The sequence below is a fragment of the Vicia villosa genome, unplaced genomic scaffold (genome assembly GCF_029867415.1).
Source record: "Vicia villosa cultivar HV-30 ecotype Madison, WI unplaced genomic scaffold, Vvil1.0 ctg.000308F_1_1, whole genome shotgun sequence".
Taxonomy (NCBI): domain Eukaryota; kingdom Viridiplantae; phylum Streptophyta; class Magnoliopsida; order Fabales; family Fabaceae; genus Vicia; species Vicia villosa.
In genome coordinates, this window is record NW_026705135.1 from 133,610 (window position 1) to 151,529 (window position 17,920).

General features: G+C 26.6%; 1 protein-coding gene and 1 non-coding gene across 2 annotated transcripts; both read left to right on the plus strand.

Annotated features, from left to right (window-relative positions):
* The first annotated feature begins 4,602 nt into the window (after positions 1–4,602).
* LOC131626611 (small nucleolar RNA R71) lies at positions 4,603–4,709 on the plus strand. The gene has a single exon (XR_009291238.1). It is a non-coding gene; the product is annotated as a small nucleolar RNA R71 (small nucleolar RNA).
* Positions 4,710–14,966: 10,257 nt separating this feature from the next.
* LOC131626585 (uncharacterized) lies at positions 14,967–15,599 on the plus strand. The gene has a single exon (XM_058897405.1). It carries the CDS (start codon positions 14,967–14,969, stop codon positions 15,597–15,599), a length of 633 nt encoding a protein of 210 aa, XP_058753388.1.
* Positions 15,600–17,920: the final 2,321 nt, after the last annotated feature.

Consider the following 17,920-nt stretch of genomic DNA (forward strand, 5'->3'; position numbering starts at 1 on the left):
CTCAATACAGTTGTATCTCTTCTTTCCTCCTTCTTCTTCTTCAATCTTCTTAAAATCTTAATTGTTCCATTCCATCTGTTCCAACATATGGCTATTCAAACATGGCAATAATTATAACAACACATAAAATAAAAAACACATCCAAAATAAATAAAGCGAATAAAGAAACGAGAGTACAGAAAGTAGAAAAACAATGTTTTTAGATAAAGTTGAATTTATTGAACAAGAAACTATTGAGGAAGCTTTAACCTAATTTTAGAGATCTTTTTAATTTTGTTTGTATGGTCAATGTAGGGTTTTAATTGTTTCTCTTGGCATTTTTCCATCATAAACAACCACTGTAAATTCTAAAACCTCTCTACTCTAGTTAACAATTATGATATCAAAGTAGCTCTGGAATCACATGCGAAGAAATATGAACCTTTTAAATGGTGGTTTGCAATAATACACTATCAATGTCGTACAAGTTATCCTTTTTTTGTCTTCTCTTGTAGTTCAAGTGTAGAAACTTGAATGCTGCATAAATTTCTATAAATGCTTAGATTTCCATTAACAGTGTTTGGGGGGACGGGTGGACCAGTTTCTATTTCTAACCATCTTTGTAAAGAATTAGGACACAGGCCATAAATTTGTCATGTAGAGAGACAAACTACATATGCTATGTTCAAGCAAAGTCGTCTAGTATTAGTTTAGAAACAGTTATGGGTCATTATATCACAAAAGAAGTTAGCTGGCTAACCCAACCTGAATTCAGATTTCTTCTCATTTATTTTATGCATGGGCAAGTCCTCTCTAGTCTCTACTAAGTTTTAACATATTTATTATTAATTAGGCACACTATCTGTTTTATTAGGTGATTATAATTTCCCCAAAATTAAAGGCCATTAAACTAAAGTTTAGTTTTTCATATCAATGTTCAAAAAACACACAAGCTTTCAATGTATATCAATACAACTCTTGAAAGCCATTTAAGGATATGTTGGCTATTAGCTATCCTTCATGTTATGATGCTATATATAATTGGTATGGATGGATAATAGTTTAATAGTAAGATTATTTTATCGGAAGAAATTATATTATCATTAAATAAAGTGGTGTACTAGTAATTGTTTCTAATAAGAGAAGGAGATGGGAGGGGAGGAATTTTTAAAAAATTTATATGTATGTTTTGTTCAAACGAGAGAAGGGGAGGGGACGAGAGAGATTTTGTTTAAAAACATGTTAATAATAACAACAACAATAATAAACAAAATAAATGAATGGTTATATAAAAAATATATATAATAGAATACATAAAAATTAATATAAATAAATAGAAAAATTAAAATTAAAATAAAAAATTGCAATGATTATAATTATTAATAAATAAAAATAATAATTTGAAGCTAAAGAATAATTATAATAAATTGATAGAGACAATAGATAAAAATCACAAAAAAAAGAAGAAGCAGGAATACGAAAGAAAATAATTTTGAAATAATAAAATAAAACTGAAGATATTTCAGTAAATATATTAATTTATTAAATATCAACCGTCACATTCCCTCCCATCCCTTCCGAATTCCCCCGATTCAGGGGACGCAAAAAGTGTGATTTGGAGAGATTTTGCTCCTCTCCCCTCCCTTTGTAAAAATTGAACCAAACACATTTTATTATTAATATCCCCTCCTCTCCCCTCCATTTACCTCGAACCGAACACACCCTAACATGAGCACAAAACATTAATTTTTTTATTGTTATTATTTTCTTTTCTGTTATTTAGTTATTTTTATCTAATTCAGTGTTATTGAGGTTTTTTTAGATTGTGCGTGCGAGGTAAAGGAAGACATGTATGATCACCATAAGAAATATGCTCTCCAACTACATGAGTTTGTGACATGGTAACCATGTGGCAAAAAAAGTGTTGTTGCGACGTGGGAATCACATCACTATGTATTTTTAATATTTAAAAATCAAAACTACGTTATCACATGGGGAATCAGAGTTTTTTTTTATAAAAAAATTTGTGACGTTAGTCCCACGTCACAATAAGATTAGAGAAGATGACCATCATGCATATTTGAAATGTTGCAGGAGCATTACATAATCCAAATGACATTCTTCTAAAGGCAAAGGTTCCATAGGGACAAGTAAATGTTGTCTTCTCTTAGTCTTTAGGAGCTATTGTAATTTGATTATAGCCTGAGTATCCCTCAAGAAAACAATAGAATTCATTTCCAACTAGTCTATCAAGCATTTGATTAATAAATGGAAGGGGAAATGGTCTTTCCTTGTAGCCTTGTTTAACTTCCTGTAATCCATGCATATTCTCCAACCATTAACAACTCTAGAAAGAATTAATTCATTCTTTTCATTCTCAGTCACATTCATTCTACCTTTCGTTGGGACACATTTGATAGGACTTACCAATACTCTATCAGAAATAGGGTAGAAATTCATGTTACATCAAGAAATTTGATAATATCCTTCTTGACTACATTCTTCATGATAGGGTTTAAACTATGTTAGCTTTCTATACAACTCTTGGAATTCTCTTCCAACAATATTCTATGCAAACAAACTATGGGGTTGATTCTTTTGATGTTAGATATTTGCCAAGGAATAACTTTTTTGTGTTTTTCCAGAAGTGCCAAAAGTTGACATCTTTGCTTATCAGACAGATCAATAGAAACGATTATAGGTAACTTCTATACTACCTTTAGGTAGGCATATTACAAGTATGAGTTTTTTCAACTCCAATTCAGTTGGTTTCTCTATGGATGGGATCTCGTGTTCCATCAATTCAGTTATAATTTGCAGGGTCTCAAAGTGTTTCGTCGTGCCCTAAATTAGTAGGAGAGGCCATCTTATGATACCTTCCTTCACCAATGCATTTTTTTCTTCTTCACCCAATTCTTGCTCCAACTCATCCATACTCTTTATGACCTACTTGTGAACAAGGGAATCCCAACTAGAGATTAATGAGAAATCAATTACATCTTCTTCTGGTTATTTCAATGCAGTGAGGACATTAAATAACATTTGATGTCAATTAACTCTCATGGTGCGTTATTTTGTTTCCACGTCTATTAGAGTTGTCCCTGTTCCAAGGAATGGTCTTCCCAAGAGAATATGGGTGTCTCATTAGTGCTGAAATCCATGATTATAAAATCAACTAGAAATAAAAAACTTGTCAATCCTTAGTAGAACATATTCAATCTTCCTTTCAGGGTAACGAATGCTTTGATCAGTCAACTGAAGTGTGATAGTTGTTAGCATTACAACTCCAATTTCATGCTTCTTGAAGATATTTAGGGGCATGAGGTTAATACTTGATCTAAGATCACATAGTTCCCTTCCGCAAAAAGGAATCTCTTATGTTGCAAGGTATGGTGAAACTTCGAGGATCTTTCAACTTGGGAGGTATCTTTCCTCTTTGTCAACACATCTTTCATGAACTTGGATTAATTTAGCATTTGTTGAATTTCTTCAGTTAGAGGTGTGTTGATATGAAGCTGCTTCTGAATCTCCAAAATTTTCCAAATTGTTGATATTCTTTTGCCTACCTAATTCTTTGGGGGAAAGGCAAATGTGGTCTCTCTTGCACGAACCTGGGTGTTATGGTGACGTCTAGAGTATTAGGAGACAACTCTGTTATAGCAATTAACATGCGTGAAGTTTTCATGTTAGGTTTCTCAGCTTGCAAACCTTTTATTCTTGCTTCAACCAAGGGATTATTGTAGGCATTATTTGGTCGTCTTATGATGTGTCAAAAGTCTTCAGTTCATCCCTAGTTTGTCAGACGGTGTGCTGGATTGGTCCTTCATATTCCTTGTCACTCCTTAATGAAATGACTTTGCATGTTTCAAAGCTCGTGGTACCAGAAGTAGATGTTGGTGTTTCGGTGGAACTTGGGAATGATCCCATAGGTCTTGAACTGAGTGCAGGAGAAATTTACTCAACTTGGCTAACCAAGTTTTTGATGCTTACACTTGAGCTTGAAATTCATTATTTGTTTCTTGTATAAAGGACTTCAAAATATTCTCAATCTGGTTGTCTCTTTATGTAGCCACTACATGATTTAATATAGAAAAACCATGAGGAATTTGTGGTGCTTGAGGCTTTAACTGATTTTGAATGTTACTCCAAGATAAATTAGGATGATTACTCCATCCAAGGTTGTATGTGTTCCTGTAGGGGTTGTTATATTTATTTTTTGCTCACATAACTCACAAAAACAAGATTTACTAAACATTCTTCAAATAAATGAGCTCCCGCACAATAAACACTGCATTGGCATAAGTTACAACTTTGACTGGCTAAGCAGGTGGCGCGTTAGAACTCGCCATCACGTTCTTCGTCACTTTTTGTATTTGGGCCACCTAAGTTGCTAAGGTCGTGGTCTTAGTGACTTCATGAACACCAGCTGGCTTCTTTAGGACAACTATAATGGCTACTCTAGTAACTGGCCATTGGTAGGTGTTGGCACTAGTGCTCTCAATCAACTTGTACCCTTCTTCATAAAACTTATATAACAATGCCCCACGAGAAGATGTATCAAACATGTTTCTTGATGATGGTACCATTCCATTATAAAATGTCCCCAACTGAATACAAATTGAGATCTAGTGGTGTGTACATTACCTTAATAATTCCTTGAATCTTTCCCAAACATCAAACAAATACTCGTCATCTCCTTGCCTAAACAAAGTGATTTCATTTCTCACTTTTGCATCTTAATAGGAGGAAAATGCTTAGCTAAATTTTTTCAGTCAAGGCATTTCATGTGGCTATGGAATTAGGTTATGAGGAATTAAGCCAACTTTTTTCTCTATCCCTTAGAGAATATGGAAGTAACTTCAAACTAAAAGCGTCATCAATAATCCTAAAAATTTTAAAGTTACTAACAACTTCCAAAAGTTGCCTAAAATGTAAATTTGGGTCTTTAGTAGCTGGCACTTGCTCTTTTTATTTTTATTTAAAAATTGAAATTAGATATTTCTTCAGGTTAAGGAATCAATTGATAAGGAAAGTACCTGACACTTGCTCTTTTTATTTTTCGTTAAAAAAATAAAATTAGTTGTTCCATCGTTTGAGTAATCAACCGATAGAAAAAGTACATGACACTTTTGATTACGAAATTTCAAATTCTTTTTAAAAATGGAAATGACCTATTATCTTGGTTTGAAGCTGGTCTGATAGAAAAAGTACCTAGTTATCCCCTCGATTGTGAAATTAAGCGTTAAGAAAACTAATAATGAATTTACATTTCCATTTGGTTAGAGTATATGACCAATAGGAAAACCAATTTCCAAAATTTAATTCCCTAATACCCTATTCCATTCATCCACAAAATACATTCAAAACAAAGAAACATATACTAGAATGAAACAAACCCTAAAGTTGAAACTTCATCATCTCTATAAATGAAATTCAAAACTTCATTTCTTCCAAAAATGAAACTCGATAGTTCATCCTTTTTCCATAAACGAAACAAAACTCGAATGTAACTAATGCCTACACAACTTGAATATAAATCAAAACAAAGCAAAGGAAATGAAACCTTAATTGTCTTTGTCATCTTCATCAGCAAAAAAACAAAACTTCTATTCATCTGCTTGAAACAAGGCTTCTTCTACCTTAATGTAATTATGTCCATCGTTTTCATCATTAACAAACACCGTCTTCATCAGCGTGTCCATCACCCATTCGTCTTCACCTTAATGTAATATATATAGGTATGTCCATGCATGCATATCTTATGCACACTTTATTTTATTAATAGTATGAAGTAGTGGCCATTACGACAAATCTCTAATGAGAATTACAGTCATAATGTCCCCAATGATAACTTTGTTTTTTAATTTCGATTAATATTCCACGTCGTCCACAAGGCTTAGAAAACAAAGGCCCAATGGTGAAGCAATGAAGCACTAACTACATAACAAGGCCCAATGGTGAAGCAGCGAAGCATTGAATGCAAACACAAGTAGACCTTTTCTTCCAAGCAATCCTTCATGCGAATAACATGGAAACCGTCCAAATCAATCTGACGGCTGACCACATCCCATGTCGTTCCACATGCATTAAATTGTCCAATATTTCTCATATTTAAAGAGAAAAGCACACATTCCAATTCTTTCTCATTCAAACATTACTTTTCACTCACTTATTTGAGCGTTGGAGTGCTAACATTGCAAGTCATCCCTATCTCTACCGCATTAGAAGCTTAAAACTGGTGCACCAAATTATAAAATTGTAAAGTCTTTTCTTGAATTTGTTCAAATTGAATATAGTGAAATTGAAATCTTAAAAATTAGATGTTAAGCTTGATGAAATAAACATTGGTCAAGGCATAAAGTTCAACAAAACATGCATAGAACTTTAATTTAGAGAGGGTTTATGGTCGTGCCTGAGAACCGCAATAGAATAATGTCGATGAAAGATTTTTGGTATTATTTATAATTAAAATAAAAAATGATATTTTGTTAGAAATAATTTATTTTTATCAAAAATCAAATTTAAAATTAAAACAGAATTTTGAATTGTTTGAGACAGTCTTGCTAGTGATTAGTTAGGGTTAAAAGAAAAACAAATTTTGTCATTACAACGTTAAAATTTAAATGATTTATGTTTCAAATTAAATAATAACTTATTTTAACTTCTTTAGTTTTTATAGGAGGGGTAAAACTTTTTAGAAAGAATTTTCCAATTAAATAACAGAAGTATGTTCAAAAAATAGCAAACGTATCTAATTTGCAAACTCAAACTAACGTTAAATAGCAAAATATTCTACCCCCACATGGTGGTCCAGTTTCTTTTTGAGATAGCTAGGTTCAAATGCTATAAATTGTCTAAAGCAATTAATAAAATATATATGTAACACAATAAAAGAAACATTAATTAATCCACCCGTATGAGACCTAAATTGATTAACATGGGAACTTACTTTGATCCAAATCTTATGCAACCAATAAGGTAACATAATGTTAATTAAATATATGAATAAATATAGGTAAGCAAATATATAAAGAAGATTTTTGTCATGCAAAATTACTATGCAAGAGAGAGACAGAAAGGAAAAAAATAGGTGAGATTTAGCCTTTAGCATTAGAAAAAGATAATGAATGAATGAATTGTGGTAGCTAGAAGGCAAAAGGATAAAGGGAGACCACAAGAATAGAGGTGGGACCATATGTAAAGGAATGGGGACACATACAATTATAATATATTAACCAGATTACTGGAAAAGGAACATTATTCAGTGGTGGTGAGTTTACCAAAATAATTCCATTTGAGATGTATATATAACTATATATATGGGGCACAGTATGCATGGTATGGTGGGGGAAGAAAAATCAATCAAGTAGTAACTAGTACAATATATATAGCAGCTGCAGCTTGCAGCTATATAGTATAGTAGTGTATAGATCATGATTCATAGGTAGCTGTAGAAAAACATATACAATTAAATATTTTTACAGTTGATGTTTTAAGAGTAAACAAAATCTCTCTTCATCTTTTATCCTTGTACTAAAATGTGAAAACTAACTAACCCCACACTATGAGTGTAGCTATACACTCTTTGATATACACACTACTCTCTGAGAAAACCGTTGAGCTTTCTTGACGTTAAGTCACTATCTAATCTTCAATTTTGCATGTAGACTTAGGCCACTAGGTGCTACAGCCCCCCACCTCAACCCCTCTATCATTTATTCATGTATATATTGCTTTTGTAGCTTTCCTCTGCAACGAAATTTATATATATAATTATGGTTGATCAACTCATCTCTCTGCCAACCTGTTTCCTTCCATCACAGACCTGCAATCTAGCGACGTATGCATTTTATTTTATTTATCACTACTATGCATTCTGTTTATTCATTACTAATAAATAACATTTAATATTTTTTTGAACTTCTAAATACACTGTTCTCTATTTATTTTGTTTTCTTGTTTTTTAAAACAAATTTAAAATTTTAGTGATTGTTTATAAAAGTTTAAATTACATTTTTAGGATTTTATTAATAAGATATTAAAATAAATTTAAACTAATAATTTAAATATTTAATCTTTATAAATTATTTATAGAGGTTTGCTAACCTAGACTTATCTATTTTTATGAAGGTCTATTTTAGCAAGTATTAACTATAAAATAGTTAAATGCACTTTAAAGTACATGTTGCTAAACACACCTTCATAAAAAAAGTGGGTGTACTTTAGCAAACTCCACAGAAATTTGCTAAAATACACCCCACTTATTTTTATGAAGGTATGTTTAGCAAACTTTAACTAAAAAATAGTTAAATGCACTCTAAGGTGCACATTGCTAAATAGATCTTCATAAAATCAAGTGTTGTTCTATGATTAATTGATGAGATGGTTTAATTGATGTGTGATAGTTGAATTAAATTGACGTAAATTGTTGTTCTATGATTAATCTTCGATTAAAATATTTGTTTATATTTATGTGTTAATGTAAATAAATTAATAATATTTATAAATTAACAAATTTTAAAAAATTATTTAACCAATAATTTTTAAAATGTTAGAAATAACATATGATTCAAACACCTTTAATATTAATAACATGCAATAACAGAAATTAAATATTTTAATATGATATTGAATCTAAAATTTATTGTTAAAAAAAAATTACACTTAAACTTTGTAAAAAAAGAAAACAGAAATTAAAATTAAGAGAAATTACACTTGTTTTTCTTAAAATCTATTAAAATATAATAACACATTTTTTAATTTTAAATCATACACTTCTCATAACTTTGCTAAGAAAAAATATATATAGGAACCGACCGGTAAATTTCGATATAAAGACATATTATCAATCTCTTTATAATTATTGTCAATGTTCCATATCGACACTAAATCAATTAAGGCGTGTAAATCTATGTAGTAAATTTTATTATTATTCTTAATTAATGAAAATATGTAAGTAAATTTTATTATTATTCTTAATTAATGGAAATATGTAAGTAAATTTTATTATTATTCTTAATTAATTTTATTATTATTCTTAATTAATGGAAATATGTACTTCAGAAGCAATTTTTTTTAAGTTCATTGGATAATGAATATATCTAGTCTATTATGTAGGTCAGATATATTTTACTGAATGAATCTAAATTTTTTTTTATTTTATTTATAAATAAAGTTAGAGGGAGTATATATTTATGATCTTAGCTTCTGATAATGGAAATAGCGTCCCTGAAATATGTGTGATAACCGTGAATAACTATGCTTGCTTCATTAATATATGTGTCACTTTTTCCATTGATAAACCTGTTTCCAATAAATATGTATGGAATAGATCTAAAAAATCAATAGACGGATTTAAAAATCTATCAAATATAGTGCCGAAGTAATTTGAGAGTAAATTGATTAAGGAAAATTGTTATCTAAACATACATTAAAAAATTCGTTTACACACTATCATTTACAAAATTTGAATTAACTAAAAAAATAAGATGAATGCTATCCTTACAATTTATTTAACATTTACACCATAAGATATACAATAATGTATACTATTTTATTTTATTTATTATTTTAATAAAAATTGAAATTTGTGCCAAGACAGAGCTGAGTTCAAAACTTGTTGTGTATGTTTACGGTGTAATAATTCTGGTGTATATATAGCATTTCTCAAAAAATAAATATAAAATTTTCTCTCTCTCTAATAATCTCAACCATCCCATGAATCTAATTAAAAATAAAATTAAAATTAAAATAATTTAAAATTTTTGTCTAACCTTATTGGTTGATCCTAATAATATGAATTTAGGGTTTTTCCATGCAAACATTTATCATTGATTATGAGAAAAAAGTATGTACATATAAAATATTTTTACACTGTAAAATAATAAACAAGGGGCGTGTATATCTAACTAAGTCACACTTTTAATTTTAAAATACTTATATGACCTGGCTTAATGTTATAATTTTATTGGATGATGGTGTAAAATAAGTTTACACCGACAATGCACTATCTTTAATCTCATTGATTATATATATATATATATATATATATATATATATATATATATATATATATATATATATATATATATATATATATATATATATATATATATATATATATATATATATATATATATATATATATACATATATATATATATACATATATATATATATATATATATATATATATATATATATATACATACATATATATATATATATATATATATATATATATATATATATATATATATATATATATACATATATATACATATATATATATATATATATACATATATATATATATACATATATATATATATATATATATATATATATATATATATATATATATATACATATATATATATATATATATATATATATATATATATATATATATATACATATATATATATATATATATATATATATATATATATACATATATATATATACATATATATATAAAGTAATGGTTGTGGAAAAGTCACAAATATCATTTTTTAACTTTGAGTCTGTTTGGTAAGATAAAAAAAAGAGCTTTTAGCTTTTCAGCTCGTATTGATAAAAATTCCACCACATTAAAATTATAGTTATTTGGTCTTTGCACAATAAAGTTCTTAATTTTATTATTAAAATACTACAACTCTCATATTTTATCAAACTTATCAAATTTTTCTCCATTCTCTATATTTTTTCTCTTTCATCACTTTCTCACTTCTTCCAAAAAAAATAATTATTTTATATATATATTATATTATATACGAAAAATGATATTTATGACCAAAATATTTTTTAGTCAAAAATGGTATACGGGAAAATTTTATTCAAAAAATCTACTATTGATCTAAATATTTTTATATACGAAAATTTAATATGGATCCAAATATTTTTGTAAATGATACCTAAAAAAAAATATTTGTATACAAAAAAACTCTATTATTTACAAAAATTGGTATTTATGATCCTAATATTTTTTATTCAAAAATGGTATACGGAAAAAATATATTATTGATCTAAATATTTTTATATACGAAATTTACTATTGATCCAAATATTTTTGTAAAAGATACCTAAACAAAAATGAATTCTGTATAAGGGAAAAAATCTATTATTGATCTAAATATTTTTATATACAAAAATATTATTTATGATCCAAATATTTTTTATTCAAATATGGCATAGGCTAAAAAATAATACCTAAACAAAAATAATATTTGTATACGGAAAAAATCTATTATTTACGAAAAATGGTATTTATGATCCAAATATTTTTATTCAAAAGAGGTATACGGGAAAAAAGTCTACTATTGATCTAAATATTTTTATATACAAAATTTACTATTGAACCAAATATTTTTGTAAATCATACCTAAACAAAAATGAAGTATGTATATAGAAAAAAAATTTATTATTGAACTAAATGTTTTTAAGAAATGGTATTTACAATCAAATGTTTTTGATCCATAAATGATATACAGGAAAAAATGTATTATTGATCTAAATATTTTTATATACGAAAATTTAGTATTGATCCAAATATTTTTGTAAATGATACCTAAACAAAAATAATATTTGTATACGAATTTTTTTTTATTATTTATGAAAAATTGTATTTATGACGAAAATATCTTTTAATCAAAAATGGTATACGGAAAAAAAATTTATTATTGATCAAAATATTTTTATATACGAAAATTTAATATTGATCAAAATATTTTTGTAAATGATACCTAAACAAAAATAATATTTGTTTATGGAAAAAAATCTATTATTTATAGAAAATGGTATTTATGACTCAAGTATTTTTTATTCAAAAATGGTATACCGAAAAAAATCTACTATTGATCTAAATATTTTTATATACGAAATTTACTATTGATCCAAATATTTTTGTAAATGATACCTAAACAAAAATGAATTTTGTATACAGGAAAAAAATATATTCTTTATCTAAATATATTTGTATATGAAAAATGATATTTATGATTCAAATATTTTTATTCAAAAATGGCATAGGCAAAAAACTTTATTACTGATCTAAATATTTTTATATACAAAAATTTAGTACTGATCCAAATATTTTTGTAAATGATACAAAAACAAAAATAATATTTATATACGAAATTTACTATTGATCCAAATATTTTTGTTAAGGATACCTAAACAAAGTTTGTATACGAAAAAAAAATCTATTATTGATTTAAAATTTTTTTATATACGAGAAATGGTATTTATAATCAAATATTTTTTATCCAAGGTATACAGGAAAAAATTTATCATTGTTCTAAATATTTTTATATACGAAAAATTTAATATTGATCCAAATATTTTTGTAAATGATACCTAAATAAAAATATTATTTGTATACGAAAAAAAATCTATTATTTACGAAAAATGGTACTTTTGACCCAAGACCCAAATATTTTTTATTCAAAAATGGTATATCGGAAAAAAATCTATTATTGATCTAAATATTTTTATATAAGAAATTTACTATTGATCCAAAATATTTTTGTAAATGATACCTAAACAAAAATGAAGTATGTATACGGGAAAAGATTTATTATTGAACTAAATATTTTTATATACGAGAAATGATATTTATGATCAAATGTTTTTTATCCAAAAATGGTATACGGGAAAAAATGTATTATTGATCTAAATATTTTTATATACAAAAATTTAATATTGATCCAAATATTTTTGTAAATGATACCTAAACAAAAATAATATTTGTATATGGAAAAAAATCTATTATTTATAGAAAATGGTATTTATGACCCTAATATTTTTTATTCAAAAATGGTATATCGAAAAGAAATTACTATTGATCTAAATATTTTTATATAAAAATTTATTATTGATCCAAATATTTTTGTAAATGATACCTAAACAAAAATAAATTCTGTATACGGAAAAAAAATCTATTCTTGATCTAAATATATTTGTATACGAAAAATGATATTTATGATTCACATATTTTTATTCAAAAATGGCATAGGCCAAAAAATCTATTATTGATCTAAATATTTTTATATACGAAAATTTAATACTGATCCAAATATTTTTGTAAATGATACCAAAACAAAAATAATATTTTATACGAAATTTACTATTGATCCAAATATTTTTGTAAAGGATACTTAAACAAAAATGAAGTTTGTATACGGAAAAAAATAATATTTAATTAAATTTTATTATATACGAGAAATGGTATTTATAATCAAATATTTTTTATCCAAGGTATACGGGAAAACATTTATCATTGATCTAAATATTTTTATATACGAATAATTTAATATTGATCTAAATATTTTTATATCAGAAATTTACTATTGATCCAAATATTTTTGTAAATGATACCTAAACAAAAATGAAGTATGTATACGGGAAAATATTTATTATTGAACTAAATATTTTTATGTACGAGAAATGATATTTATGATCAAATGTTTTTTATCAAAAAATGGTATACGGGAAAAAAGTATTATTGATCTAAATATTTTTATATACAAAAATTTAATATTGATCCATATATTTTTGTAAATGATACCTAAATAAAAATAATGTACTTTTGACCCAAGACCCAAATATTTTTTATTCAAAAATGGTATATGGGAAAAAATCTATTATTGATCTAAATATTTTTATATAAGAAATTTACTATTGATCCAAATATTTTTGTAAATGATACCTAAACAAAAATGAAGTATGTATACGGGAAAATATTTATTATTGAACTAAATATTTTTATATACGAGAAATGGTATTTATGATCAAATGTTTTTTATCCAAAAATGGTATACGGGAAAATGTTTATTATTGAACTAAATATTTTTATATACGAGAAATGGTATTTATGATCAAATGTTTTTTTTATCCAAAAATGGTATACGGGAAATAATGTATTATTGATCTAAATATTTTTATATAAGAAATTTACTATTGATCCAAATATTTTTGTAAATGATACCTAAACAAAAATGAAGTATGTATACGGGAAAAAATTTATTATTGAATTAAATATTTTTATATACGTGAAATGGTATTTATGATCAAATGTTTTTGATCCAAAAATGGTATACGGGAAAAAATGTATTATTGATCTAAATATTTTTATATACGAAAATTTAATATTGATCCAAATATTTTTGTAAATGATACCTAAACAAAAATATTATTTGTATACGGGAAAAATTTTATTATTGAACTAAATATCTTTATATACGCGAAATGGTATTTATGATCAAATGTTTTTGATCCAAAAATGGTATATGAGAAAAAATTTATTATTGATCTAAATATTTTTATATACGAAAATTTAATATTGATCCAAATATTTTGGTAAATGATACCTAAACAAAAATATTATTTGTATACGGAATTTTTTTTATTATTTATGAAAAATGGTATTTATGACGAAAATATTTTTTATTCAAAAATGGTATACAGGAAAAAATTTATTATTGATCTAAATAGTTTTATATACAAAATAATGAATTATTTATCTAATTTTTTTAACATTTTATTTAAAATAAATATTATTTCCAAATGCCCGTAACATAACATAATTAAATATTGTGATTTATTTATGAAATAAATATTATCACAATTAAAATATATTTTAGTTTATATTTGTAAATTTTAATGTTTCAAAACATTACAAATAATATTTCTTCTCTCTTTCATTTGAACTTTGTCTTGTAAGAAACTTGATTTTTTTTCAATTATTAATACAATACTTTATAATGAAAAAAATAATTTGTTAAAATGAAACAAACACTGTTTTAAAATATTCACCAATGTTTGCTGCCCTAGGAACAATGGAGGGTTGGATGTGGTATCTGGAGGCCTGAAACAAAGCATCACTTGTGAAGTAGCTGTGGAACTTGGCTAACAAAGAGGACACACTTTGGGTTAGATGGGTTCATTCCTACTATGTGAAGAATGAGGACCTAATGAAAGTAAAGATTATGGACAGTGGATCCTGGATTTTGAGAAACATCCTCAAGCTGAGAGATGAAGTGGAACATATGGAGCAATGGCAGAATCTGATCATGGAGGGAAAATTCAAAATGAAGAACTTCTATGGGGCGTTTCTTAAGCAAATCCAGCAGGTTGAATGGAGAGGTTTGTTGGTAAGCAACTATACTCGACCTAGGGCTGTCTTCACTCTATGGCTAGCATGCCATAAAAGACTTGCAACAAAAGAAAGGCTGGAGAAATTTGGTGTTCATACGGATCAGAAGTGTGAATTTTGTGAGTGTAGTGAGAATATACAGCACCTGTTTTTTGAATGTAGGTACACGAAGGAGGTTTGGAGCAAGGTATTACATTGGTTAAATGTGAAGCATCAAGCCAAGGGGTGGGACCAGGAGCTGGCTTGGTTGGGTAAAGTGTGTAGGAGCAAGAATTGGAGAAGTAGCAGTGTGAAGGCTGCTATAGCAGAAACTGTATATGCCCTATGGATGCAGAGAAATGACAAAGTGTTTCAAAAGGATTATAGAGATACACATATAGTTCAAAGGATTATAGATACTATTGTAAATAGAATTTGGGTGTACCCAAAATATAGAGAAAAAATAGCTAGGATGATAGTAGTTTAAGGTGTGTAGGCCTGTTTTTTACACTAGATCCTATGGGTCGCGTTTTGTATTACACTGTTTTTTGGTTATATATAATCATTATTTCCAACAAAAAAAAATATTCACCAATGTGTATTATATTGAGGATTATAACTCATTAATATCTCAAACATAATGTATCAAATTTAATATTATGACACTTCGGATAACGTTTTATTGCATATCTATATATTAAAATTTATTGTTGGATTAAAAATTATTATCATATAGATAATGATTATAAAATTTAACATTAATCTAAAATTGTAAGACATATTAATGAGATGTATAAAAATTATACCACTTTACAAAATTTCATCAAAACAATTAATTTCGATATTCTCTTTAATATATCAAATGATTTTTAATTGATGTTAAATTTTAGGGTTAAATATGTTTTTGGTTCTTATAAAATTACCAAATTTTGTTTTTGGTCCCTATTAAAAAATGACATATTTTGATCCCCACAAAATTATTATGCACTTAGTTTTAGTCCATACTATTAAACCGATATGTATTTTTGAATAATTATTTTACAGACATGTTTAAAACATTGTGAAAAATTCCTAAAAAAAAAACTCAAAATTTAATTTCTAAGTCAAAATTTGCATTATTTTTATCATTATCTTTTGAAATTTAAAAAATTTATATTTAATTCTTTTAATTTTAAAAGTCTATAATTTAGTAAAAAAAATTATAGTATTCTAAGCACGTATAAAAAAAATTATTCAAACATTAAAAAGTTTAAGGGTAATTAAACAGCTTTCAAAATTTTAAAAAATAATATGGACTAAAACTGCATGCATAAAATTTTTATAGAAACTAAAAATAAAATTTAAGATATTTATAATGACCAAAAACTTATTTAACCCTAAATTTTTTTAACATAATTTATATAATAATATCTTTCAATCTAATAGCAAACAAATATACAACTAAATATTATCGGATATGTCATAATATTAAGTTTGATATAAGACAAGTAATTAGTAGTATGCAATTAAATTAATATTTTTTACTAATAAATAATACACACCATTTAATGAATATTAAAGTAATGTGTGAGGGAGGGCCACAATTCTTATTTATTCAAAAGTGAGTTTCTCTTCTCTCTGTATATATGTGATATATGTGTGAAATATTCAGGACCAATTCATTACGATAGAAAGACAGAAGATAAGAAAAGGCAGCCCCAAGAAAGACCCACACATACATTTTTTAAAAATAACTAAAGGCAGCCCCAAGAAAGACCCACACATACATTTTTTAAAAATAACTAAGAAACAAAAATGTTTGTACATGTTGAAATTACATATTACATTTTTTTTTTATATTATTTAGTATTATAAAGAAAGTGAAAGATCAATGTGGTACATGTTCTACATTTATTTTAAAAATTATGAGTGGACCTAGGGTGGCAATGATGGCAAACGGGCATGCTCATTCTGTTTAGGCCTGTAATTGCAAAAGCCTCTCAAGCATATGTGTTTTGATGAAGACAACATGGACATCAAGCTCTCATAAAGGATGTGCAAAAAGATTGTCAAAGCTAAAGAAACATCTTTCAAAGTCTTGAAGATATTGTGAAGATTCAAGAATCAAGAAATAAATGGCAAAGGTATAAACAATACTCACTTTGACATATAATTGTTCACAATATCTACTCTCATGCATATCATAATCATAAACAATTTTCATATACCATAGAAACCACTTAAAACCTTTTTTCATAGTTAAATTTCAAAATAAAGGTTTTAGGAACCGGGTTGTCCCTACAGGGGAACCGGTTCCCAGATTTCTCAAATTTTCACTCTCTGTGGTTTACTATGGGGAACCGGGTTGTCCCTATGCAGGAACCGGTTCCTCAGTGCAAAAATTCAAATATTCTGCTGTAACGTTCAGCAGGAACCGGGTTGTCCTATACAGGAACCGGTTCCTACTGAACCAGTGTGACTTTTCCATTGCTTGTTTCACATAAACGAAAATATATTCTTCACATTGAAACATTGCATTCCTACATGGAAAAATACCCTTTTGAAAAGGTGTTTAACACAATATATATTACACATCTTTCATAATCATTTTTTCACCTTCTTCATTAACAATTCAACTTCATATATTATTCTTTTTTCAAATATTTTCAAAGTGTTCATCATTCATCTCTTTCAAAGTGAAACTTGCTATACACTCTTTCATTGAGAAAAATATTCTAAGTTTCATGCATACATTGTGAACACTTATATTCATTTTGAGAATTGTTTTATTGAAGAAGAAGATCAATCCAAGATTGATAAGTGCTATAC

Bases quoted from the DNA above. Each gene is read 5' to 3' on its own strand.
- LOC131626585 (XM_058897405.1), top strand. From the start codon at position 14,967: ATGGACAGTGGATCCTGGATTTTGAGAAACATCCTCAAGCTGAGAGAT.